Consider the following 27,127-nt stretch of genomic DNA (forward strand, 5'->3'; position numbering starts at 1 on the left):
ATGAATGGAAAGAAAAAAATGAATAGATGGGTTGGGCAGGGATGAGAAATTTGGGTGAGTAAACAAGTGGCCAATATAAAAGTAGAGTGATTATTGACTGGACATTATTGAGTAAAGCAGGGATTCCCAATCCAAAGGGACTTCTGTTTACCTCCTTGCCTTTTACATCTTCCCTAAGTTTTATGACAGAAAAGAAATCTAATTCACAGTGAAGGTATAGTTAAATGCTAGGTGAATACTGCTTAATTGAATTACCTACTGGAGTGTGTAATGGGCTGCTGTGCTTTCATTAAATTATGTGTGCATCAGCTATGAGTAATTGAATGTAAATTAAGGGCAAGTTTGGCATATGCATGCCAAATAGTGGTTCAGATAATTTCCTTATCAATTACATATAATTTATGCCAGTTGACTTTTAAAAATATATGTGAGAAATAACAGGTTTGCTTTTGTGCATGCAGCTGTATTTTTAGCATGAGAAACTGGTTTTTCATTAGCATATGTTTAAAAAATTCACATATCAGGGATTTTTGAAATGAATTTGTTAATATTATTCATTTAAAGAGCATGCGGTTTTACATGATTATTACATTTGAATGGAAAGGAGTTTGGGATGTCTAAGGTTATGTGATTCTGCCTATAATATAGAATAAGGACAGTCATATTCATCTAAATCACACCATTTATATGAAGAAAAATAACAGATCATAAAATGGGCAAGGATCGTTTTGATGAATTGTAGATTTGATTATATAATTTGAGAGGACTGAGGGGACTCAAAGCCCTAAATTTAGCACCAAAAGCATCAATGTTATTGTGAGTGGCACTGCTCAGTTAATTATGTGAATACGCCCTACCACATAGCAGTGCTCACACAATTGTGTTTCCTAGATATCTATACAGTCAGATCACTTTTGAAAGGTGCATATTTTTAAGCTTATTTTTGTTTCTATCAGAAATTAAGTCTCTTTACATTTATTTCAATGCACAGCATTCACAGACATACTTCCGGCCACTCTTTTTTATTCTAATTTATTTTCTTATTTGATTTAAAGATTTTATTCATTTATTCATGAAAGACAGAGAGAGAGAGAGAGAGGCAGAGACACAGGTAGAGGGAAGAGAAGCAGGCTCCATGCAGGGAGCCCGATGTGGGACTCGATCCCCGGATTCCAGTATCATGCCCTGGGCCGAAGGCAGATGCTCAGCTGCTGAGCCATCCAGACGTCCCCTGGCCACTCTTGTTTAGTGGCATGGATGTTTCTGTGTTCACCATAGAGGGTCCCTGAAGCTAAGGTCTACCCTTGAGGTCAATATTCACCCTCCTGTGAGGAGCTGTTTTGTTTTTCTCATTTCCCCCTTTCAGCTCCAGTCCGGTTCGTAGTCTGCACCGCAGTGTTCGGTGACCCCCTCTGGGGGCTTTGAATCCAGGATTCCTTAATGCTGGGGCCACCTACTCTACCTGTGTGCCAGGCCCAGTGTGGGACTACAGTGTGTTATTTACCCGATGTAAGGTACATCACCCACAATGGGTTAGTAATGCCAGTTATTTAAAACAAAATTATTTCAAGTTAAATATTACCTGTATATCAACATCACTGTCACTTGTATTGATTCTCTTTTTTTGAGTAGGAGAGAAAGGGGTGTAGGTAGACAAGATGTAGGAAGTACATGAATCCTGGTCACTTAACCACCTATGTGGTCATTAGCTAAAAACATCAGTGTGTAAGGAAGTTTATGGACCATGGCTTTAAGTTACTGTGAATTTTTTTCAATAATCTTTTCTTTATTCCTGTTCTAATTTGAATCCATCCACAAATGCATTTGTCTTTGACATTAAGGTCCTCAAGGTAATTCTCTTGACTTTCATTAGCTACTTGTGTTGTGAAGTCTGCTGGGTTTTATAATCCTGGCTTATCTTAAATTTCCAATCGTGTATTATAATTCTAGACTTCTCTTTGGTTTTTAGCTCCCCACAGTAGACCTTAGGACAATACCTTTCAGTGAGTACCTTTTGATAACTTTCTGTAAATCCATACGAAGTAGAACACATAGATATACATGGATATACATTTGTTTTTTTCTTTTCATATTTTTTTTAAGATTTTATTTATTTCTTTGAAAGAGAGAGAATAAGAGAAAGAGCACAAGCAGGGAAGGAGCAGAGGGAGAGGGAGAAGCAGGCTCTTCACTGAGCAGGAAGCCGATGTGGGAGACGTGATCCCAGGACCCTGAGATCATGACCTGAGCCGAAGGCAGATGCTTAACCAACTGAGCCACCCAGGCGCCCCTGTTTTTTTTCTTTTTAATAAAAATGGATTTGCATTCTTTGTACACTCACTATGTATATTATACCACAACTTATTTTTAACAGTAACATACCATGGAGATAATGTTTTGCCAATAAATGAAGCTCTAACTCAGTTGTTTAAAAACTACTGCTCTATTCCATGGTATATATTTAATCCTGTCTCTCTGGGTAGACATTATGTTATATGCGGCATTTGCCATTGTTTTTCTAAACAAAGTTGCAGTAAACATGGTTGTGCAGATTTGAAAATAAAGCTGTAACAGAAGTGATAATTATGTCACATGCTGAACAACTTGGTCACTTGTATGGAGTTGAGAATTGTAATCAGGTAACACAGCAAAGTTATCTTAAACTATATAACCAGAATTTACACGAGTCTTGTTTCAGTTTCTCCACTCAGAATTGTGGCTCATTCTTTTTTTCATTGATTACCATATTTCTGTGGGATTCTCAGGCAGATGGGGACATGGGAGGGGAAAGTGTGCAAGCAATGTGACTGGAGAATTTGAGAGAAGAAAAAATCCTGATTTACCAGACAGTGAACCCTGATATGAAATATGGAAGATTAGTTTGACAGTTAATGAAAGTTGAAAGTATGAAAAATTCAGAGTCAAAAGAAAGCTTTCATGACCATTAAGATTATTCTAGCTTTTGCTTTCTTCGTGTTTTTGCTTGAGCTGAGTACAAAAACAACTTCTGTCAAACTTGACCTACACAAATTCCACCCATCTTTCAAACCCCCCCCAACTAATTCATATTCCTCCAGAAGCTATAAACCTAAGTATATAAGATCATAATCTCTGAAGTAAAAAAGGCCTGCATTTGAATAGCAGCTCCACCACTAAATGGCTGTACTTGTGAGAGTTTACTTTAATTCTCAAAGCTGCAGCTCTTTATTTATGACTCACTGTTAGATGCTGGAGAAGAAGTTCAAGAAGAACAGTGGGGATAGATGGTAGGTAAGGTAAATGGGGCTAGATTATACAGCTTTCTTAATGACAGAATGGATATGCCATAAGAATATGGCTTCACATCAACTTACCAAATAAGACATAAGCCTAATATTCCTAAATGAACTCTGTGGTAGTGGCCAGGTAACCTGAAAAGCAAAAGGGATGGTGCTGTGAATTTTCATGGTAATCTGTCCCATACATATGCTTTGAGGGGAAATTTTTCCAAACATAGAATATTAAGTAGTTGTAATAACATAAAAAGACTGGTGGTCTAAATTTTATTTAATACAGAACCACCAAGGAATACAGAAATAGAGTTATGTTTATGGAAAATTCTCAGAAGTAAAAAAGGAGCATACTATAAAAGGAGGAAAAGGAAAGAAAGTTTACCAGTCACCAACTGTTATTCTCTGAGTAGTTGACAGCTTGTTAAGATTATTGTTCCATATCCTTTGATGCCAGACAATGGAGATGAGTCTGAGTGGGAGCTGTAGGTGGAAGACTTAAAGTGTCAGGAAGGCATGAAGGAGAGCAAGAGTCAACAACCTGCTGCTCTGTTTGACATCATGGCCACTGGCCTTTGTGTAAGTGGATTGCATGATTCAGGAATGTGCCTACTGGCACATCTAAGCTACACCTCAATGTCGGAACTACCTGAAAACCCTGCCCCACAGCAAAGATTGCTAGCCCCACATTTCCAACTTGAAAGGAAAGGGTGTTCTTAACTGTGAGCTGACCCTTCCATTTGCTTTCCCAACTATTAATATCTTTTGCTGTCTTCACTACCAGGCTCCAGGTCTTTGGGTAGCTGACTCAAGATCCTTTTCCCAAAGTCAATGGCTTTTGACAATATCTAGGAAATAAAGTCATAATTAGAACAGCCATCTCTTGAAAAATAAAGATGTTGAAATCTGGTAAATCAAACATATAGCAGCTCCAAAAATTGGGGTGAGGGAACCCAGGGGGTTCTTACTGCAGTAGACAGCATCTGAAGACACAGTCCAGGCTTTGCTCTTCTTTATGACTCTCATATCACATGCCTTGCACTTCATTAGCTTCCATCAATATGAATTGAAAAGACTGAATAGAATTGTGTCAAAGGAATAAGAGTAATGTATAGCTGGGTGATATCTGACAATCCAAAGCAGCAAAAGAAAAGATAACAATTTTGGTGAAAATGGGTGAATATCAGGCATAGTTACTATTGAATGAGAAATATTATTGAATATGGGAGAGGACAGATAGTAAAGTGGATATTCTGAAAAATATTGTTATTGGTGACAGAAGACACGCCTTAAAAACCACACCCTGTACTTAAGGCAAATATATAGTATCTGATAGTGTGAAAAGAGGTGTTAGGTGCAAGCATCAAACCAAGGATAGCATGGGTTCAGCTGCAGTTTGATGCCATTCTTTTTTGTGTCCACACATACAGATCTGTCCCATTTCTCTCTCTGAAATCTGGATTCTGAGCACAAAGACATTTATGGATAGGATAGTTTTGTGCTGATGTAGCACCATCTGAATGATCCAGTCTAAAATGTGGTCTGTGTTCCATAAGCCCCAAAGGCGATTAAAGGTCAGAATTGTTTTAGGTTAAAAAAAAAAAAAAGGTCTCAGCTACCCCAGCATTCCTTGTGTAGCATAACAATATCAGCATATCAACATGTGCCAGCCCTCGGGTTAAGCATCCCACCTGACCTTTCATTTATTTCTCAAAAGAATCCTTTATGATATGCTGTGGTAGCCATTTTATAAATGAGGTATCCATTTATGGTCAGCAGGTGGTGAAGCTCCAGGATTATCATGTGCACGAGCTGGTGCTCTCAGCCACCAGAATTCCTCTGCCTTTGGGCTTGCTCCTGGAGGTGGATCATGTACCATTGATTGTACTATTGTTCCTTCTCATCTATAGAGCTGCCTTTCCTAAATACCTCAAGGACAGAAACCTTTTTGTCATCTCATTTCTTAGTCAGATGATGTCATCCTTACAAAAATATCAGTTTTTCAACCCACCACTATGTCAGTTGACTTGACTTGTAGATATGAAGAATTGATAAGTGTGATTATCTACCACTGTCTCTTGGGTTTCATTACTAAATGGTTACCATTGAAAAATTCCTGGTACTACATGGATGAGATTCAGAATTAGGCAGTTTCCTACCTAAGGTATATCTTTTTCTTGAATTTTCAAACAGCAACCATTGATGAGGCAGCAATGACACGACAATTCACAAGATGAGTTTTTTTAAAAATGGACTTTTGGGGGAACACAATTTCTATTAAATCTAAATGTAATATAATCTCAAAACAAGCAATCTTGTAATGATCGAAACCACAGGTCTGAAAAAGTATATGTCAAACAGTCTGCTGCCTATTTATCTTTTGCAAAGCCTGTGAACTAAGAATGGTTTTCAGATATCCAAATGCTTGGAAAAAATGTTAAAGAATATTTTATAATTCACATAAATTATGTGAAATTAAATTTCAGGGTCCACAAATAAACTTGTATTGGAACACACATACAAAATCAGTTTTTCAAAGCAGACTTTCTCGCTAAAAGTAGCTCTGGGCTCAGTTTTTCAACGCAAGTGAAATACAACAGCCTCAACCACCACCAGATTTCCTGTCCCTAGCCTGCTCTTTACCTCATGTTCTCCCTCAGATCTTTTAGTCATCAACCTAGCACCCAGCTGTGCCAATTAGCTGGATTTCTTTGTGTCTTATTTTATAGGTTGTTGGTGTATTGTGTGGATATGTTTTACATTTTGTCCATCTGCTGCATTGAAACGTTTAAACATTGATTTCAGGTAATCTCTAACTTTTAGGGAACTAATGCAAGTGAGATCCTTTCATCTGCATATATATGTATGTGGGCTAGATTAGATCCAAGGGGAAAATTTTGTTGAGACTTGACTGCTTCTATATATCTTTTGATATGCAAAATTTTGAAATAAGTAGTTTAATTGCATTGCACTATAAATTCTTCCCATATTGGGGTAGGTAATATTTGCATTTTTACTTCAGAATTCAAATGCCTTTTAACATGGGACTTCATTTTATTAATAACACTCTTCTTAAAAGCTCATATATATATGTATGCATATATATGTGTGTGTATATATATATATATATATATATATATATATATATATATATTTATGAACAAGGTTGAAAGAGCTTCCTAAAAGGAGGGAGAGGATGCAAACCTAGTTCAGGGAAGCTACGCCAGAGAAATTAGGGCTCTCCCTGTGCATTGGTAACCATCTCTTAAAATGGCAGGTTAATCTGCACATGACCAGGAAAGTATCCAATTATTTTTCCAAGACATTTTTCTCAGATCACTTTGATAATCTGTAGAAAGCAGTGAAAATGCATGTACACATAGACATCCTGAAGTTAGCCTAAAATTTCAGGGAGTTAAGGATTGTTGAACTTACTAGAAGATCCATTTGAACCTATTTGATGTGTTTTAAAGATCTCTATTCTATGGCAGCCAGTGTATTTTCACAGAGCAGACTGGTACCATTCACTTTACAAAAAACCTCTTTAAAGCAGTTGGGTTGTAGCAAATGCCTGTGAATCAAGGTATAGAGAAAATAAACAAAGAAAATATACAAATAAATACTTAGGCCCATGCATAAAATTCTCCTGACACACAGACCCTCATACCTAAAAATGTATACAATTATACCAATATTACTTTACCAGTCTGTGGTAAGCTAGTCAAGTGGCTGAGGCAATACATCAATCTACGTTTTATTTATTTTTTTCAATCTGCATTTTATTAAGCTAGACTAAATAATATCCAATATTCTCCAACTTGAACACTCCAGCAATAACATTATTAATCTTTAGATTTTTAAAATCACAAGTCCTGTATTTCTGTGTTCTTTCAGAGTAGATTTTTACCTAGGGAAATTTGATTTTTGTATATGATGCTTTCTGTAGTACATTTGACCTCAAATTTCAGAAACTATCCCTAGTGTCTAAGTTATGTTTATTTCTAGAGAAGACAGCCATGTTTCTATTTAATATCTTTACTTAGCAGCTTTCATAGTTGTCACTAAATATTTCAAATCACATTTAAATTTCTTGACTTATTACATTTGACACCAAGCTGACATGTTGGTAACTTTACATGTTTTATAAAAATATATTAAGAACCTTAAGTTTCTTTAAAACAATGTATCACATGTGTCAAATGTAATTCTCAAAATGTTAAATATAATTTTCATGCAAAGAGGTATTGATCACATGTCAGGATTTCATTTAGTGCAACCAGCAGGATGGCAAAGCCAGTTCAGAAAAGAGATAAATATCTCTGTATCCATAGCTGTGTATATACTATGTATATGCATAGAGATATATGTTTATCTATCCATCCATAGCTATATCAATTCTACATATATAAATATAAAGTTTTGTTGTCAGACCTGAGACCAGTTTTTTCTCTATCAATTATTTAATTTGTAGAACCATTCATATTAAAAATTCCCTATATTCAAGGTTTCTAATAATAAAAATGGATTCCTCTTGTTAGATCTATGCTTTGAAACCTCTAGTGTCCATCACTTTCACCTGAAACATTGCTGGGTTCCACTCCCAGAGTTTCTATAAACTTGGGGTGGCACCTGGGGATTTGTATTTCCAACAAGTTTCTGCCTGATGTTGCTGTTCTATGGCTCACACTTTGAGAACCACTGATCTAAGCATAGGCTTTGCCTGAGGATCAAGTGAGACATGAGGGAGTATTGATCAAAACCCAAAAAAGTCAATGCAACCTCTGATTAGTTCTCTTATTGTTTGTCCTGTATTATTCCTATTTCCTTCACCTGTCCCCCTCTGTACACAAGGATCATCCAAGCCCAGCCGCCCTCCAAGGATGCTCCCTATATTTGAACATCTCAGATCCCTAATATGGGTCAGACTCCCACTGCCTTCTCCACAGAGACATAGCCTTCTTCTTCATTTGTCCTATTTCTGTCAACGATTTCAAATTCATTATAAGCCAGGGCTAGCATGCTCCAAGTCATGTGTTATAAACTGGAATGTGCTTTTTATTTTTAAATTATCATCAGCAGAGCTTCTCTTAGGAGAGATTTTTAGTTTTTGAAAGCTTGGAATTATAAAGAAATAATCCATTCTGCTTTCAATCTTCCAGTTCTCTAGTCTGTTCCTCTGTGATGTGGCCTCAATTCCTTGTAAAAAAATAAACACTTCAGAGACTTCTGGGAAGCTTGGGAACTGGTAGTAGTGTTAAATCAGGAAGGATGCTGGTCTTGACGATCTTTTGGAAGGGTAGCTTTTGAAGAATGGTGTATCAGAAGCCAGCCTTCTAGAGATTGGGCCAAAATGGTTAAGAGGCAGGGGATATATTAATGGCATGCTTCAGTAGTTTGGCAAAGCAAGGAAGGAAGGAAAGATTTATTTTCAGGAGATGTAACAAGATCAGTTGAAGGGAATTTGTTTTGGAGAAGGTGAATCATTGAAAGCAGAAAAGTTAATGAATTTCTGGGTAGGGGGATGAGGATTTCGGTAAGAATACAGAAATAAAACTTGAAAGAAGAGGATAATCTGGAGACTAGATGAAGTGGTTAGCTTTGAACAGGAAAGAAATATTTTTATCTAAGCCTAGAGGAGAGAAGATAGAGGCCCTCAGGCTTGAGATCACACATGAGAGGGAGGGAGGGTCAGCATCTTAGAAGCTAAAAAGCTAGAGACTGCTGGGGTGGATGAGGACATCACTGGCTAAGTCAGCGTTGAAGAGATGTTTGTCATCAGCCAGCTTGGCAGAACTTTCTTCCTCCACTGCTCTGCACTCAGGGTCAGTGCATAAGGTTGAGGTAATGATGGCCTCAACATATGAGGTTTTCTTTGCTCTCATGCAAGTTGCCCTGTATAACAGATTCTACTCTAGTTAAAGGGATTTGACGCTACATGTGGATGGCTTCTTCTGTTTCTTAGATGCCCCAAGTCCATTCTGGCCAGTAGATGAGCTCAACTCTTTCCCATTTTGTGCTAGTGCCTTATACCTACAGGGGAAACCAAGGTGTAAATGTCAGCCAGCTGCCACTAGTTCCTCAGCCTCAGCTTCATGAAAGGAAAGAAATTCCCTAAAGGAGATAAATGTCCCAAGTTATATCATTTATGAATGCTTAATATGACAGTTGAAAACTTCCTGGAAATTTCTTTGTGGGAGTTTTAAATGGTTCTGTGTGAAATAATTTATTTGAAAGCAGAGCCTCTTTCTAGTAAAAATACGATTTGGTTTCTCACCAGTGCTCAGGTTAGGAAAGGATGCTCTCTCTTAGAAGTAGTTGATAGAGTACAATGAGGTTAAATCCCCCAGGTCAGTCAAATGGAGTAATGGAGTCAGGAGGATGTTTGTGTCTCTTTCCAGGACCATGAAACCTCCTTCCCCAGGGCGCTCTCAGCTCAGAGACTCTCCCCACGGTGGTGCTTTCTAGATGGTGAGTATTTCTATATTTCACGGAGTGGTGGGGGTTGCATAAGCAGCAGGACAATGCATTGATAGATGGTGCGGAGTGGACCCTGGTCTTCCAAGGGATTATTCAGAAACCCTTCATGTGGCTCTGTGTGATTGGTATTTGCATCTCAAATGATGTGGACTTGTTGATGTTGCAATATAGTTTCCTGACGTCATTTTTCTCAAAGAAAGTTGGTTGACTTGGGCTGAACTTCTCAGCCTCAAATTGCCCAAGTGGACATTTCCCTTTCTGTGTCCCCTCCCCTTTCCTAAATCATGTTGAGTGCTTGTCGTAAATACAGGCCAGTAGATGGATCCAATACACTGGGGATATGTACTGATTTCTCTGTTGTTTGCTTATTGTGGAACTTTCATATGTTTCCATTAGCCATCATTTCAGTACAAGTATACATTTTTACAAAAATCAGAAATTTTCAGTTGCATTAGGATCTGCTCTCCTGAGCATGACCTATTGAATGCATAGTATTTCAGGTATTTTCTGACTGACTGGTTAATGGGTTCATTTTCCATTGCAAGCATCCCTCACTCCCTACTTGCTGCCCAATTCTGTTTTTCTATCCATTAGTTACCCATATTACAATCCACTTCTGCTTACCTACTGCCCATTATATTGACTCCATGGTATCTCTCTTGTCTACATGGACATGTGGTTTTCACTGTAGACATTTCATTGGTTGACCTGGGGATGCATCTGAGAAGATATAAATGCAGACAAGAGTATGACAGGATGTGTGAGTATGCGAACAGTACTATGAAGATTGAGCACTTGCATTTATATCAGACCTAACCCATGTGAATCATGACCTAGGTTTTCATTAAGAGCTCGTCACCTACCTCTGAAGAAGAGAATTTACACCACTTTTCCTCTGGCTCCTTTATTCCCTTGTGATGAGAAGCACAATCATGTATTTTTTTCTGAATTCACAAAAGACTTATATTTAAGAAAATTTTGGAAACTTACTTGAATTGTTCTATATATTGTCTGTTCTGTATACACTCTTAGATAAAATTATAAGTGTTAATACAGATATTCATTATACTCTATAGATATAAAAAACCTTTAAAAGGTGATCACACTTATGTTTAACAAGAACAAAGTAGAATAAGTCCTTCTCAGATAGATTTTACTCCCCTGCTGCTTTTAGGGGGCAGGGACCATGATCGTCTTCTCAACTCATTTCCTTTGGAGAGAAGCTACTCATTAAATATTTATGATTTTTGAATGATCATTTGCATTTTGAGTTATTCCCTCTAGTACTATGTACTTTGTAGAAAATCTATTTATAATATTTGGACTCTGTTGGAGAGATTTAAGTGAGGAGGAACATAATTCTTTTGAGTATTAAGAATAATCAGGATAGTTTCTAGAAACTCAAAGTTTGCAGTTTTTCTCCCAAGCCACAGATGTAGCCCAATCCCTTTTAGGAATGCTTAAATAATTATTTTTTCACTGTTTTGGCTTTCTTTAGACATGGCTTAGGGACTCAGCCTTGAAGTGAAATGAATCCTTCAATACCAGATGTGGTCCCTGGCTCCGTATCTTCAAGCTTTTTTTCAAAATGAGAATCATTTCCCTGAGAAGTCTGGCTACCTATAGGGATTTTTCACACCAGCCCCCCAACTTTATTTACTTAATAAATACATACAGAGTCCCAGCTCTGTTTAAGGACCTGTGTTAATATCTGAAGACATAAAAGAGTAAATGAAACAGAGACCTTTAAAGAGGCAGATATGTTCATCTCATAGTTGTTTGTGAAGATGGTTTATACAAGAAGAATAAACAAAATGTAAATGTGAATAAAGGTAGGAGCAATGAATTCTCTCTGGGGTAGGGAGGAGGGGACCGAGGAATGTTTCACAGAGAAGGTAGCATTTAAGTTGGTCCTAAAGAGACAAGTAAGATTTAGTTAGGGAGATAATGGGGAAGGGCTTTCTAAGCAAGGACATGGAGGACACAGCAGACATGGAGGTCCTGATGTTTCTATGTAGACTCAGGAATGGGCTAGCAGTAAGGCAGGACTGGAATGTTGAGATTTTGGTGGCATAATATGAGAGAAGGCTATGAATTTGGTGCCAGTACACAGGACTCTGAATGCCATATGCATTTTTTTTCTTCCTAGCAACTTCTGCTGATCGCTTTTACCGAATAGACAGATCTCAGGTAAGCTTTCTTGAGCCTAACACTTTGTTGGTAGCTAATCTTATACATTATTTTCTGATGTAAACCCTAAAACATTTACAAATTCTGGAATGGCACTCATAGCCGAAGCTATGAGTTTTCTTATTTGTCTTCACACATGTTGTAATCTGTGGACTCAGGATGATGTGGCTTGACCTTGCAGATGAGTACAGAAAATGACTAGGTTTGTAGATATCATTACCTGCCTGCGCTCTAAATTTTCTCACACACTGCTACTTTTACTGCTTCCTAGCTCAATTTTATGGCTTTTAAAGTTTATTTTGGTTAACAAGTTTGACACCTCCAGTATATATTTATGCTACTTACTTGCAACTCATCACTTCCCAGAGTTCCATAATGAGAAAAAAAATGCTTATGCCCAATGATAATATGTGTTCTCATTGTCCAAATTCTCCTGAAAAAAAGAAAAAGGAAGAAGAAGGAGAAGAGGAGGAGGAAGAGAAGAAATAATACAGTATGGAATCCAGTGATAAAACTAGTTGTTAATCATGTCACTTAGTTTGGCCAGATCCTGGGGGTCCAAGTCCAGCTTATTGCACAACTCATGCTGGACCAAACCGCAGGTGGGGTATCATTTCTTTGACTGTATTTGAAAAGAGGCAAGCCCAACTCTGGTCATACCTGACAAGATCCTGGTCAAGATCCTGGTCAATCCCAGGCCAAGGGGGCTTCACCAGCCTCTTCCTCCCGTGTTGCTTCAGGGATGGATGTCCACAGGTCAGACCTCTGAAAATGCACTTGGTCTTTTGTTATGTCATAGACTTTGATTATCTTTCAAGATCAAGAAGGCTTTATTTTGTTACATATCCGATGATAGATTTGAGCATCCTGCCAATCCTCTGACAGACTCCTTTTTCTTCCTTAGGAACATTTGCACTTTGTGATGGAGATTTCCCAAGATGAGATTTTTATTCTGGACCCAGATATGGTGTTGTCACAGCAGGCAGGGACACCTCCAGGAATGCCTGACCTGGTGGTGGAGCAAGCCTCAGGGTGAGTGTGCCTCGTTTTTGGTGACATGGTAGCGAGGCTGGCCACAGGGTGACATCCATATCTGACTTTGCACTTGGCATTTCTAATGACATCAAACTATCTTAAGATACAGGTTTTCTTGTTGTGTCTCATTAGAGTGTAGCATAACTGGTTCCATTATATGTCTGTCTTTTGAATGGCTGCATAGAATTATTCTTTCCCACCAAGATTTGTACCATGTCTGAGCCTTCTTTACACACCATGTCTACACCTCTTACCAAACCATAAAGTGCTAGTATTTGCATTTGTGTGTATATATCTATAATGCTTGTATTATCCAAAGAAAAATGGGCACAAATGGTTTGACTCTATGTTCCTCCTCCACCACTTCCTCCTTTTTTTTGCTATATCTAAGCAGCTTAAGACATAGATTGTATAATAATAACTATGATGTATCAAGCACTTATTATAAGCCACCTACTGTCCTAAATGCCTTTATTATATCCTTGCCATCACTTCATAGTAACCAAATCATCAGAAGTGCTCTGTGCTTATTTCCTGATCTGTAAAATAGAAATGAAACCTACTCAGAGAACTGTTCGAAAATTAAATGAATTGATACATGTGAAGTGTTTGGGATAGTTTTTGACACTTGCTAGACACTAATTAAATATGATGTTGTTAAAATTATCAGCCTCATCACGGTCATGTAACAATGCCCCTGTGCATCTGGAACTTTTATTACCCTAAATCCATAGATAACTAAATTGAGGCTTAGAGCATTCTTTAACTTGACCTGTATTGCGTAGAAAATGAATGGCAAAATTGAGATTTGGTCCCAAGTTTTATGCTAAAGCTTATGCATTTAATCACTTCTTTGAGCCACTAAAATATTATTAATATTTCTAGGTTATTTCAGCAATTCCAAAATATTTATTTAGAGAACTTTTTATGTGCCAGCCACTAGTATAAGTGCTTAAGAAACAACAGTGTAAAAAAAACAACCCCAAAACAAACAAACAAACAAAATCTCTGCCCTTGTGAAGTCTAATGAACTTTGATGTCTTACTGGTATATGGAGGCCAATTAGTTAAAATAAGGATTTCCCTGGAAAGCACACACACATGTGCTCAAATAGCATTTGCAGATTGTGTACACACACACACACACACACACACACCTACCATATAAGTTGACATGTTCACTTGAGGTAGCCCTTATGCCTTTTTACTCCTCTGCACTAATTTATTTGACCATTGTTGCCATTTCTGAATATCTCCCACTCTGCAAGGGCCAGCTGATATCACTGGTATGTATCAAGTCAAGAAAAGACAGAAGTAGCATGACAGGGCAAGTATATAGTTGTGTTTAGGAAGCCAGAGCTAGTGATATCAGATATGTTTCCCTGGGCATCCCAGAACGTGGTGGAAAAGCCCATCTTCATAGTCCACATACTGTAAATCCAGTGTGTCAGCTGGAGGGAGGAAAGCAAGTGAGATGTTGGGTCCTCCTGCAGGAGCAGTGGACACTAGAGTCTCGGTGTCCTCCTGCCCAACATGATCTTGGCTACAGTCTTTGATCTGGGAAAGAATCAACTCATCCTGCCACACTCATCCTGGTCTTTGTCCTTCTCTATATCAAATAATGGCCAAAAGAAATGGCTTTGTCCTGAGTTAAACCTCTATTAGCCCCAGCTCTCAAAACAAAGTAGCCCAAAGTAGCCTGAAAACCCACTAGAACTTCAATCAATCCCTTTCTTATTTCAGATCACTTGCCCCTTCTGGAAATGAGCAAGGACAGGAAAACAGTGAAAAAGGCTGAGCTTTTTTATTTCCCAATTTCAATTTCTCCATCAGGTTCCATTACTTCTTATTTACATCACATTTAAAATTACCTAATCGTGAAATGTAGTCTTCTCATCTGTAAAAAAGGCAGAGGCACACAAGCAGTTCATGATGGTTGAGAAAAGTAAATAATAAATGTGAAGAAGGAGCTAATAAATGAAGATTAATTTCCCATCTCCTGTTCGGACAAGCATCATCTTGAGGAAGAGCAGAGTAGGTCCTGTGGCTGGCCCTGAATGCCTAATGCCTGGTACCTTCCTTCTCCCAGGCTGTCAGAATGGTGGAATCCTGCCCTACGGAAGCGCATCCTGAGCGACAGTGGTCTGGGAACGATTACTCCGCATTATGAGGACTCCGATTTGAGGGATCTCAGCCACTCACGTGTGCTACAGTAAGCGCGCTCTCACTGTTCTTTTCCTGTGCGCCCTGTGGTCACCTGGAGAGGCCTGCCAGGTACCTCGTCAGCGACAAGGGGTCTCTTTCCAGTGCTGCTCCCACGCTGTCTCCTGTGGCACCCAGTGGTTTCACATTGCATTCACTTGGCTCACTTTTCCCAACCCCCGGCTCCTAGTGGAGCTTCACTTTCCATTTCTTTTGCCCCCAAACCACACCGAGACCTCGCATGTCCATCTACAAATACGTTGAACGTCACCAGTGTTTGCTTTACTGGAGTCCAGTGCTTACTAGATGTCCCTATGTTTGCTGCCTCAGGAAGACATGCATGAAAGAGATGATGAATAGTTGGGAAGTGACGTAGCATCTTTTCATCTGTATGAACATCTCCACTTGCTTTTACAACTCTGTTTCATTTGTGTCCAGTTCTGAGCCTCTGGATGTGTGCTCTGTGTAGCACAGCCAGGTGGTTTTGTTGGCTGAAGTGGAGCTGTTCATGTTTCTCAGTGTCTCTGGATAAACGAAGCAGCATCTGTTCATGCTTATGGATGCTTTTTGTTTGTAGATCAGAATAGTCGGTGTGTTTTCTTCTGAGGTCGGATCACAGTCAAGAAGTAGGATGAATGTTGGAGTTCTGGCAACAGTGTTGGCACATTTCTGGCTGGGGAATCTTTTTCTCCCTGTGATATCTCCTTGCAGGAGTGGATTCTAGGTACAGTCAGTGGTCATGGGTACATTTCTTCCACACTTCAGGCCAATCACCCCATCTCAGAGGCCATATAAGTTGGTTGATTTAAAATTTGTAATATTAGGCTGATTTCTGTTCCTACCCGAGGTCCTAATTGAATAGCGAAAATGGCCTTGTTGCCATGTAGTCTTACCATTTTTACAAAATAAAAAGAGTCAAAGTCTTAGAAGCCTAAGGTTAACTGAAGAGGTGTTGTTTCTAAAGGAAGACCACAGCAATTTTGGTATGACAAAGGGGAGAATAAGTGAAAAATCTGGAGCTCATTACTTCTTTGGTGAAGGCTCTACTCAAATATCCCAGGGGCAAAAGGCAACTTCATTTTAATTGCTTCTTGGCACTACCTCTTATTTTTGTTGTGTGAAGAGTAGAAAGGAAAAAAGTGAATTACCATGGATTTTCCTTTATAATGCAACCATATAGTTAGATTTTGGTCACATCTTGATTCCTTACAACCCAGGGTTGTTTTTCCATTTCTTTTTTATATGAAATTGATGCTTGTAAACCATGGTGAGTCAGCCACCCATTGATGGTTAAAGACATGGCTATCTAGCTGTGGGCAGATTTATTTGAAAATTAGAGTTTAGCCACAGAAATAGGAATTATGCCTAGGCCAACCAGATGAGTATTGTAGTTGTTCTTCCAGACAAGCTATTTCCAAAAAGTAGAGTATGACCTCACCCTGGTTTCCTGTTTCCTGATTTCCCTATATGGAGTATATTAAAGTATGTATCATGATATGTGAAGTGATTGTTTCTAAGGTAGTAAATATCCTTCCTAAATCACAAATAGATGTACTACTTTATATTAATAGCCAAGTTCTTAAAACTCTACATAAAAATCAAATCTTATTCTTTATTTGGGATATATTATCCTTCAAAGATTTCTCTTAATTTTCTTATTGATCTTCACTTGGCAGCTGTTAGTTGTCCTGGTCATTTATACTACTTTAGCTCTCAAGTGCACTAGAGCAGTTAACTTAAAAAAAAAAAAATTCTGCCAAATCTCCTTGAAAACAAAGTAATACTCAAATACTCACCTTCTAGTGCTCGAGTCTCCTAGCTGAATCTCTGGGCATCATGGATGCGAGACAAGTTGTTCCCCCTGGCTTCTGTCTGAATCCCTGACTCAGAATACAGGACCATAATAAAACAGTTGTTTTAAATCACTGACAATAAGCAAATACCGTACCCTACCCTCATTTTGCCTATTAATTCTTTAATTTTTTATTATTGTTACTGTGTCCATTAATTCCTTCGAAAGAACATCTCTTTGTTTCCTTCAGAGGTCATCTCTGATGTGAAGAGGTATATTTGCAGTTATCAAATAGTTCAATTATATAATACCTAGATATTATGTGCCATGTTAGTAATATCTACTACTGATAGAATGTCTCCTGTTTGCTTTGTGCCATAGATAAATTATCTTTAATTCCTGTAACAACTTCTAAATCTTGCCATTGCTTAAAAGATGAGTAAATTGAGGCATACAGAGTTTAAAATACTCATTTTGGATCATGCAAGATAGCAAGAATGGAAATTGTGGTTTGAGTCAGTTGGCTTCACTTCTGACTTCATGGTTTTTCTGACCATACTGTATAATCTTCCTGAAGGGCTAGTGCAAAGGCATGGTGCCCACAGCTCCACAGCCCAAAAAAGGTTTACTTTGGTTTCTATTTTTTTTTTTTCTATTTTGCATCTTTAGTGTAGTGGGGAGAAATATATATTTGCATATATAATATATTTGCATACATAATCTCCCTATATAGAAATTTTCACTTTATACATATATATTATTATATATATTTAACTACAAATTAACCCAAAAGTAAATATGATTGAGAATTAATTTTAAAGCAGTTTTACTGCTTTTTAAAAAAAGATTGAAATTTTAAAAATGACTTTTATTTTCAAAAATTATTAAACTATATTAAATTTGTCCCAATGTAAATAAGTACAAAAATTATTTGAAAGCTCATTTGTTCTGTTTCTTAAATTCTACATATGAGCCAAGGGAAAAAGAAATTCCACATATGAGGTAAATGGTATGGAGCTTCCTTAAAAGTTAAAAATAGAGCTACCCTATGACCCAGCAATTGCCCTACTTGGTATTTAGCCAAAGGTACAAACATAGTGATTCAAAGGGGCACATGCACCTCCATGTTTATAGCAGCAATGTCCACAATAGCCAAACTGGGGAAAGAGCCCAGATGTCCATTGATTGATGGATGGATAAAGAACATATGGTGTATATTTACAATGGAATATTACTCAGCTATCACAAAGAATGAAATCTTGCCTTTTACAATGATATGGATGGAACTAGAGGGTATTAGGCTAGGCAAAATAAGTCAGAGGAATACAAATACTACATGGTTTCACCCATATGTGGAGTTTTTTTTTTTTAAAGATTTTATTTATTTATTCATGAGAGACACAGAGAGAGGCAAGAACACAGGCAGAGGGAGAAGCAGGCTCCCTGCAAGGAGCCTGTTGTGGGATTTGATCCCAGACCCCCAGGATCACACCCTGAGCCAAAGGCAGATGCTCAACCACTGAGCCACCAGGCATCGACACCTCATCTGTGAAATTTAAGAAACAAAACAGGTGAACATAAGGGAAAGGAAGGAAAAATAGAATAAGAGGAAGACAAAGAAGGAGGCAAACCATAAGAGACTCTTAACTCTAGGGAACAAGCTGAGGGTTGCTGGAGGGAAGTGGTGGGGAGATGAGAGATGGGGTAACTGGACCATGGGCATTAAAGAGGGGCTGTGATGTAACAACCACTGGGTGTTATGCAACAATGAATCACTGAATTCTACCTCTGAAACTACTAGTACAGTAAGTGTTAATTGAACTGAATTTGAATAAAAATTTTTTTAAATGAGGCAAACCAAGAATCTGTAACTATAGAGAATAAACTGATACTCACCAGAAGGGAGGAGGGGTGGGGATAGGTCAAACAGGTGACCAGGATTAAGTAGTGCACTTGTGATGAGCACCTGGTGTTGTATGGAAGTGCTGAATTAGTATATTGTACATCAGAAGCTAATATTACATGTATGGTAAGTAGCTGGAATTGAAATAAAAATTTTAAAAAATTATAGAAAGGGTATTCATGTGGCAAATACCCTGAAATATTATGTTGTTTTATGTTATTATTTGCATTAGGTCTTTCACTCCATAAACAACATAGAGTAACATAAAAATATGTTGTTTTATGAACTTTTTTGTTTATATTATCTTTGTACTTTCATTACCTACATTGAACAATGCATATGCTTTTCAGACTTGCCATTCATTCAATGGTCATATTTTTAAAATATATTAGTATTGATATATGCAGTTTTTAATTAACTCTACTTGGTATAGAATATTGCATCATTAGTACTCCATAACTTATTTCTCCATTTTGATAGTGATTTCTAATATTTTATTATTTTAAAACTGCAGTGAATACCCTGCTTCATTTGTCCTGTGTTGCAGGGTGTATGTGCAGTTTCAATTTTGCTTGATATTCCTATCAGGAATATTAAAAGTAAGTATGTAAAAAAGACCTGAAGAATTATTGTAATATTTTAGGTACAGTTGGCATCTGCTGCTTTCAGCTTTAAAGCCCCAGTAAGTTTGGAGAGAGAGAAAGTCCCAGTTTAACATCATGTTCACAATATTAAATAATCCACTACATTAAAAAAATCAAAAGGGAAATTTTGAATTCCTAGAACTGAAAATACTATTTATCAGAGTCTGCAGAAACCACTAGTCTTACTCACAGAATGATTTATGACTATGAATTCACTTATCAAAGGAAAAATGATTCATACAAATAAAGCATTCAGTTTGATAAACTGGGAAAAGTATCCCAGAGTAGAAAACAAAGAAATAAGAGGGAGGAAGAATCATAGAGACAGAAATCAATGACAAAGAGAAACTGTGGAAGGAGCCTCGGTGTCCATCGAAAGATGGGTGGATAAAGAAGATGTGGTTTATGTGTACAATGGAATATTACTCAGCCATTAGAAATGACAAATACCCACCATTTGCTTCAACGTGGATGGAACTGGAGGGTATTATGCTGAGTGAAGTAAGTCAGTCGGCAAAGGACAAACATTATATGTTCTCATTCATTTGGGGAATATAAATAATAGTGAAAGGGAATATAAGGGAAGGGAGAAGAAATGTGTGGGAAATATCAGAGAGGGAGACAGAACATAAAGACTCCTAACTCTGGGAAACGAACTAGGGGTGGTAGAAGGGGAGGAGGGTGGGGGGTGGGAGTGAATGGGTGACGGGCACTGGGGGTTATTCTGTATGTTGGTAAATAGAACACCAATAAAAAATAAATTAAAAAAATAAAAAAAAATGATTAACCAAGACTAAAATGTAGGTAAGAGACAAAAAGTAGGTAAAAAGGTAGGTCAGAGACAAAAATCCTGAGAAGACTGATTTTTAAAATAGTAAATTTTGGAGTTACCTGAGTGGCTCAGTGGTTGAGCATCTGCCTTTGGCTCAAGTCATGATCCCAGAGTCCTGGGATTAAGTCCTGCATCAGGCTCCCTGCACGGAGCCTGCTTCTTTCTCTGCCTATGTCTCTGCCTCTATCTCTGTTTTTCTCATGAATGACTAAATAAAATCTTAAAAAAAAAAAAAGTAAATTCGGGAAACAGGAGGAATGTAACTGCAGTGCTTTCCCAACTCATCCTTCCTCCCTGGCTCCCCGACCTGCTCACAGTGGCCTTTTCTCTCTAAATTCCAAATGACCTAACGCCAGGGGTCTCCTCAGAGTTGTCTCTTACTTTTAACTTTTATTCGTAAGATCCATCATCCTCCCTTCTACTTATACACAGTCCTCTAGGAGAGAACATAATTCCAACGAAGGAGGTATAACACATCTAGGGTCTTCAAAACCTATGAAGATAGTAAAAAACAATCTTTAAGTACCAATTTTGAGATAAATTAGGTAGAGACAATTGACTTGCATTCTTACAACTAGAACCATAATGAATTTGTCTTTAGGTTCAGAAAATATTTTCAGTATCTAAGAAAGTTCTATTTAAAATAATATGATTTTAAGTAGATTCTAGAAACATATCAGCTCTCATCATTAATCATACCACCAGAATTAGTGACAAGGCTATATTTCATTTTGGCAGAAGGTTTGTAAGGAAGGAATTAATGGAAATTATAGCAAACAGAATCTTAGTCCTAAGAAAGAGTTTTCTCAACTTCAGGATCTGAGATTTGGAAAAAAAAAATAGCACTGAGTGAAAACTAGTATGTTCTTTTTTTCTTTTTTAAGATTTATTTATTTATGAGAGACACAGAGAGAGAGGCAGAGACATAGGCAGAGGGAGAAGCAGGGTCCCCGTGGGGAGTCCAATGTGGGACTCGATCCTAGGACCCCGGGATCATGACCTGAGCCAAGGCAGCTGCTCAACCACGGAGTCACCTGGGTGCCCCAACTCTAATATATTCTTAATAAGTTATTTTTTGAGAAGGACAGACTTAACCTGAGTCAGATGGGTTAAGGGAAAACCGGTAAAGGGACTGGGAGGTATTTAGTTTCTGAAAAAGGATGATCTTTTTGAAATTTTTATTTATTTAGGGTTATGCAAAACCCCCAAAACTGACTGAAAGAAGTACACTTTTTCTTAGTGTCTTCAAGTCCTAAATCGGAAAGAACTAAGATAAAGGTCACACAGGTAAAAACAGAATATCCTGCCACGTGACTAAGACAAGAAAGAAGAGTGTAGTGAGCTACCCGAAGGCAGACGTTCCATCCAGACATCTGTGTCTAGGCAAGTATCTATTACCTGATCAACTCAGCAGGGCTAATAGATCCTTATGATCTGCAGTCTCTAAGAGATAATGTTATCAAAAATCAAACTATGATGTATCTGGTCTGATTATTTTCATTGGGATTCCAAGAAACAGGCTGAGTCATTCAGTTAGTCATTCATTGATTGAGCAAATAAATATTGAGCACCTTCTCGGTAAGGAACTGTCCATCTGGTATATGTATATAGGCGCACACTCATACATACGTAGGCACTGAAGAGATAAAACTAAACAAGAAATTATTATCTCCTTTGAAGAGCTTATATGCAAAGGGGGGAATATTACACAAATCAATTATTAGAGTTCTCTCTGCTAAGTGCCATAATGGAGATATGCATTAAATGTCCTGGAAATAAGAGGACTAGAAATTGCTGCTTCCTCCAGATTTCACTTTTTTATATTTATGTGAAAAGAATGAGTATTTAGAGAAATAATGAAAATGTTAGCCTCAAAGGAAAGAGGCTTTTTAAGAACTCCAAGCTTATTTTCTTCATCCTTTGTACATGAGCAGATAACTATCTGCTTTTCATCATCATATAACCAGAAATGCTCCTCGAATAATTGAATGCACAGTTTAGCATCACTCTAACTGACATGTGCTTAAGGAAGTTGGTACAACTAGCAAGTTATTTAGGGATATCCAGGATACCAAATAGTACTTTAGAAATTGGCTTTTCCAAGTGGTCTAAAATTCTGAACCACAATATCGAGAAGATAACCCTTCCTTCCCCTTCCAAAAACTCAGTCGTTCTTGGCTGAACATAGGGTTAAGAGCTGCATTCCCCTCTTGTTTTCCGACTATTTCCTTTACCCAGTTTCTTCGGGAACATTAGGTGATGGCCTGACTCTAATAAAAAGGATAATTGGCTTATAGTCACAGCTCCAAGTTCTCAACAGGAGGACAGACCATTGGGCAGTGATTGGGTTGTGGAAATACCCTTCAAGCTTCACAATCTGATAAGAGGGAGAAAATTAATCTTCTTAGTGGGATGCGAGTTTTGCTGGAATCTGTCTTAGAGATGAAATCAGTGCTGTCTGGATGGAGACACACAGTCCCTTGCATCTGTTTCACTAAGATAGTTGGTTCCCATCCTACTTACCTTTGACTGGTCTAAATCTTGCTCTCCCTGCCTAATCACTGAAGCTGGAAGGGCTCCAGTTTATCTGACATATATCTTCCTTTCTTTTTCTTCCTGCCTTACCTCCAGTTTTTACCCTCCCTATTTAGCCAAGCACATAATGCTCTGTTCCCTTGTGTGTGCAAAATTTTTAATAAGAAAATTTGCTCTATTCCTCTTATAGTTGCTCCTCAAATACTTCTGCATATGGGGGTCCTAAACCTTTTGTCAGATATGGAAATCCTTTTCCAAGTTCGGTAAGTTCAGTTAGTGGCAGAGCCAGACTAGAATTCTTTATGTCTTTATATGTCAAAATATATCTTATTTTGACCAACACTGAAAAAAAATCTTGTTAATGTAAATAAGCTCTAATATTAAACATCCATTGGATTTAAAATGACGCCAAGAAATTCCACCCTTCCATTTTTATGAGTTCAAGTTTGGTCAGTGATTACAGCATGTCAGAATATTACTTTAAGCGCTCTTTCTTTTCACTTGCAAAAGATGTGGCATTACCTACTCACACTTGAGGAACATGGTAAATGAGGGAAATTTGATCAGACCCTTCTTTAAAGCATGTGAGTTCCTTGGATAGACAAACTATATTACTCATTCTGCATCCACAGCACTTTGCACCATATCTGGTATACCAGGTGTCCCGTAAGGCAGGCTTATTGGATAAATGGATAAATATGGGACGTTAGAGAGAAGGTACTCTATCAAACCAAAATAGAGATGTCTATTTATAATACTGCAGCAAACCCAGTTCTAATCACACACACACACAAAAATGTAACAAAATGTTACATTAAATGTTAAACATTTTTGTTAGGCTGTGGAATCCATTTATGTATTTTGTATTTTAATGTAGATCTGTTTGACGCAGGGAATTTACATTAAAATAATAATGATGAAAAAAAATAATGATGCATGGAGTCCCTCACTTGCTGTTTTACAAGTGAGAAAGTAGAAAGCAACAATGGTGAGTATAGAGAATTATAGGCACTGTTGATGAGCACACAGATGAGATGGGGCCAGGGGGCGGAGGAGAAGAATCCCATCTAGAACCTCGTGCATTGAGAAGTCAGCATGCTCCCTGTGTCAGAGCTCTGGATTTTTTTTGGTTATGTCAGTAAGTTGAGTGCTTGAAGAGGGTTTGGATGTTCTTTGGACGAAGGGGAAGAAAGTTGGCAAGTGGGAAACCATGAACGGTCAAAATGTTATGGATGGAAGAGAATTTGGAGATTTCCTAAGGATTTCCAACCTAAAGAGACAGGACAGAGCCAGAGCATGAGGAAATATGGGGACAAGACATGCAGAAGGAAAGCATTTTTTTTTTTTTTTTTGAGTTCCCTTAACAAGTAGGGAGCAGTAGAAGGAGCCTCTAAGGAAAAACTATCAGTCTTATTTAAAAACAAGACAAAGGGAATTTCTCTCTCCTTCCAACAACACATTCTGCCTTAGGGCATTAAGAAAAGCTGGTCCCAGGTCACAGTCTTTTGTGACAAAAGCATCTACGTGCCATTCTAAAACTAAGGAAATAGCTCCATCTTTCTCTGTGCCCGGAAGTGAGAGCAGGTATTGTTAGGCCAGTAGAGAAATGAGAATTTTTCTTTGTTTTCAGAGGCTGTGCCAGAGATGGAGACTTGGGTGTGTGCGAGAGGGATCTCCTGTCATTCCTCTGTCTTGTGTCCCCTGGGAGTAGCCATGAGCATGTGGCTGGCTCACCATGCAGTCTGGTTTTTGCACATTTGGTGCTCTTTTTTTTTTGAAACTGTTCCTGGTTCTTCTTTAAGGGCTTAACGTTGAAATCTTCTCAGTCTGGTAAAGTAGGAATTTAGGGTGTGTTGAATGGGATCCAAGCTAAAAAAAAAAAGAAAAAAAAAAAAAAAAGAAAAAAAAAAGTTGGCATAAAGTGGATGTTAATCCCAGAAAATGATGGCACATCTCTTCTTGAGGGCCCACTTTTTCTAAGCATCAGGATTAAAATTTAGTCAAGTGTGATAAGAATCCTCTCCCAGAGCCTGCTGGGAAAGTGTCCAACCCATCAGGCAATTGTACAGTTTCTGGGGACTCTTATCAATGATCTTTCCTTCCTTTTGGAAAGGGTGCAAAATCCAGAGTTGGGTCTTCTGTGATGTTATTCCCAGAGGGCCCATCCTGTGGAGTCCTTGTTCCTCAGGACACATGCCTTGTCCTTGGGCATCCATAGCAGGTTTTGGCAACAGGAGGAAAGGTGAGATAATCTTTCCCAGAGATTATCCCTTTACAAGTAAGGGTGACTGACAGGATCTGAACTAAACATTTGTTTATTTATTTATTTATTTTAAAGAGGGAGCACAACAAGCTCAGTACTGGCTGCCCTTGCCTTCCTGCTTACCTCCACAGAGAGGGGCAGAGCACTTGGAACACGGGTGAAGAGGCACTGGGCCTCCTGTTGACTTACTTCCACAACCTGCTCATCCTTTTGCTTCTTTCTCAGACTGCCACCCAAACTCTTATTTTCTCAGTGCATCTGCCTTCGATGAGGTATTGATTAAATGTATTAAAAATGTCAGTGATAAATTTGAAATCCTTCCAAAAATACTTGCCCAGGAATCTCAGGTTGGAGGGATATTGACTAGTAATTGCTTGGCTTGCACAGGTATGGGGTCAGGGTGAGAAGGGTTTTTGGAAATGAAGGGGTGGGTATAGGACTTCTCTCATGAACCTCTGGGGATCTCTGAACCCAGGACCACCCTGAGGAGACCGGCACGAGAAAATTCTCTACAACATGGAGAAATGACTTGCTTGGAATTCAGGGAGACAGGGACCATGTTTTCCCTTTTCCTAACTTTTCTGGCTCTTGTGCTAATCACCAAACATAAGAACATCGACAGCATTGCTTTACAGTTTCTCCAATTCTCTCTTTGATGTTGGTCTTACTCCATAAACCCCTTAGAGTCTCCTTAAAAGTGGGATAAAGTGTTGTAAGTTCTGTATCTCTGACAACTTCTGGAATTGAATTAGGTTTATAGCAATGCTTGATAGTCACATGTGGAATTAATTATTCTCAAAGAGAGTCTGTGGAGCCCACTTTCACATCTTGTTCCCAATATTACTGTGATTTGTTTGTATTAATTTATCATTTTTTCATATAGGTTTGTGGGGGGTTTTTTTGTTTGTTTTTTTACTATTTTGGGTTGTTGGTAATATATTACGTAGAAACTGTCCTGTCCTTGGACACAGAAGTGTGGGGAGGAGATACTTTTCATATTCTGTTTCCCATGCCAGTGTCTTGAACATGAATTCCCTCTTCTGAGAAGTGGGTAAGGTGGGAGATGTTAATAGAAAAACTTCTGGAATATATCACAGTTATTTTCAGGGAAAGTGCCAAAGCAGTTTCCAACTCCACTTCTGTCTTTTCTTCCGTTTTCTAAAGCTGGATTCAGAAGTCCTTATTTAATGAAAATAAAATTAGTTGTGAGTCTTTGCTCAATTACGTTGGCCCCACAAGGTAGATACTGCTTATCCTGAATATTGTGATATGTGAGAAGTTTCTTCTGTTAACAGTATAATGTGACACTCACACGATTTGCCTTCAGTGCCCAGAGCTTTGTTTCAAATTATACTAAAAAAAAAAAAAAAAAAGTCCATATTCACAAAACTCCAGATCTATTGTGCCTCAACAGGAGCTGTTGGCCAGCATTCACCGAGTGACTAAGTTAGAGCCAGTGGCTCTTGGTATCAGGTTCTCCTTACTCATACTCCCTATTGGCTCTCTGCAGATATATCTCCCTTGGTTCAATTTCAGAAAAAAAAAAAATGCTTGTCTTATTCCTTCACTCCCCCCCCCTTTTTTAAAGAAATTAAGCAGGCAACTATATTGCAAAAACTGATTTCTAATGTGAAGTGTCCCATCTTTTGTGCCTGCACGGCTGTCCTAAGTCTCATATGCAATTATTTTCATGTCTCCAAAATGCTAAAATGTTTCCCAGGAATGTTCATATTTTAGGCAATCAAAAGTGTGATGGACAAGTTTTCATGTTGAATGAACTTGGTTGATACTGGTTTCTTCAGCACCATCTCTTCATCTGTTTCTTCCCCTGTGTCTACTGCCCACTTTTGCCCACTTGTCCTCATCTTTCCCAGTAGATTTCAGAGATGCCTTTCCTTTCATCTTGTTGCAGTTCTTAGGCATGAACATTAGGTGGCAGTACAATTTCAAGCTCAAAGGGCCCTCAGGGGCTTCCTTCTCAGCAAA

The 27,127-nt window shown here is 38.2% G+C and overlaps 1 protein-coding gene across 1 annotated transcript in view; it reads left to right on the plus strand.

The window, feature by feature from the left end:
* DGKI (diacylglycerol kinase iota) overlaps nucleotides 1-27,127 on the plus strand; it is a 419,283-nt gene that overhangs the window by 329,189 nt on the left and 62,967 nt on the right. The window contains 4 exon segments of the mRNA XM_072762958.1: nucleotides 9,668-9,737; nucleotides 11,896-11,936; nucleotides 12,841-12,968; nucleotides 15,060-15,182. Of these exon segments, the coding sequence (XP_072619059.1) occupies nucleotides 9,668-9,737; nucleotides 11,896-11,936; nucleotides 12,841-12,968; nucleotides 15,060-15,182 (362 nt within the window).

This window comes from Vulpes vulpes, chromosome 7, assembly GCF_048418805.1.
Source record: "Vulpes vulpes isolate BD-2025 chromosome 7, VulVul3, whole genome shotgun sequence".
Taxonomy (NCBI): Eukaryota; Metazoa; Chordata; class Mammalia; order Carnivora; family Canidae; genus Vulpes; species Vulpes vulpes.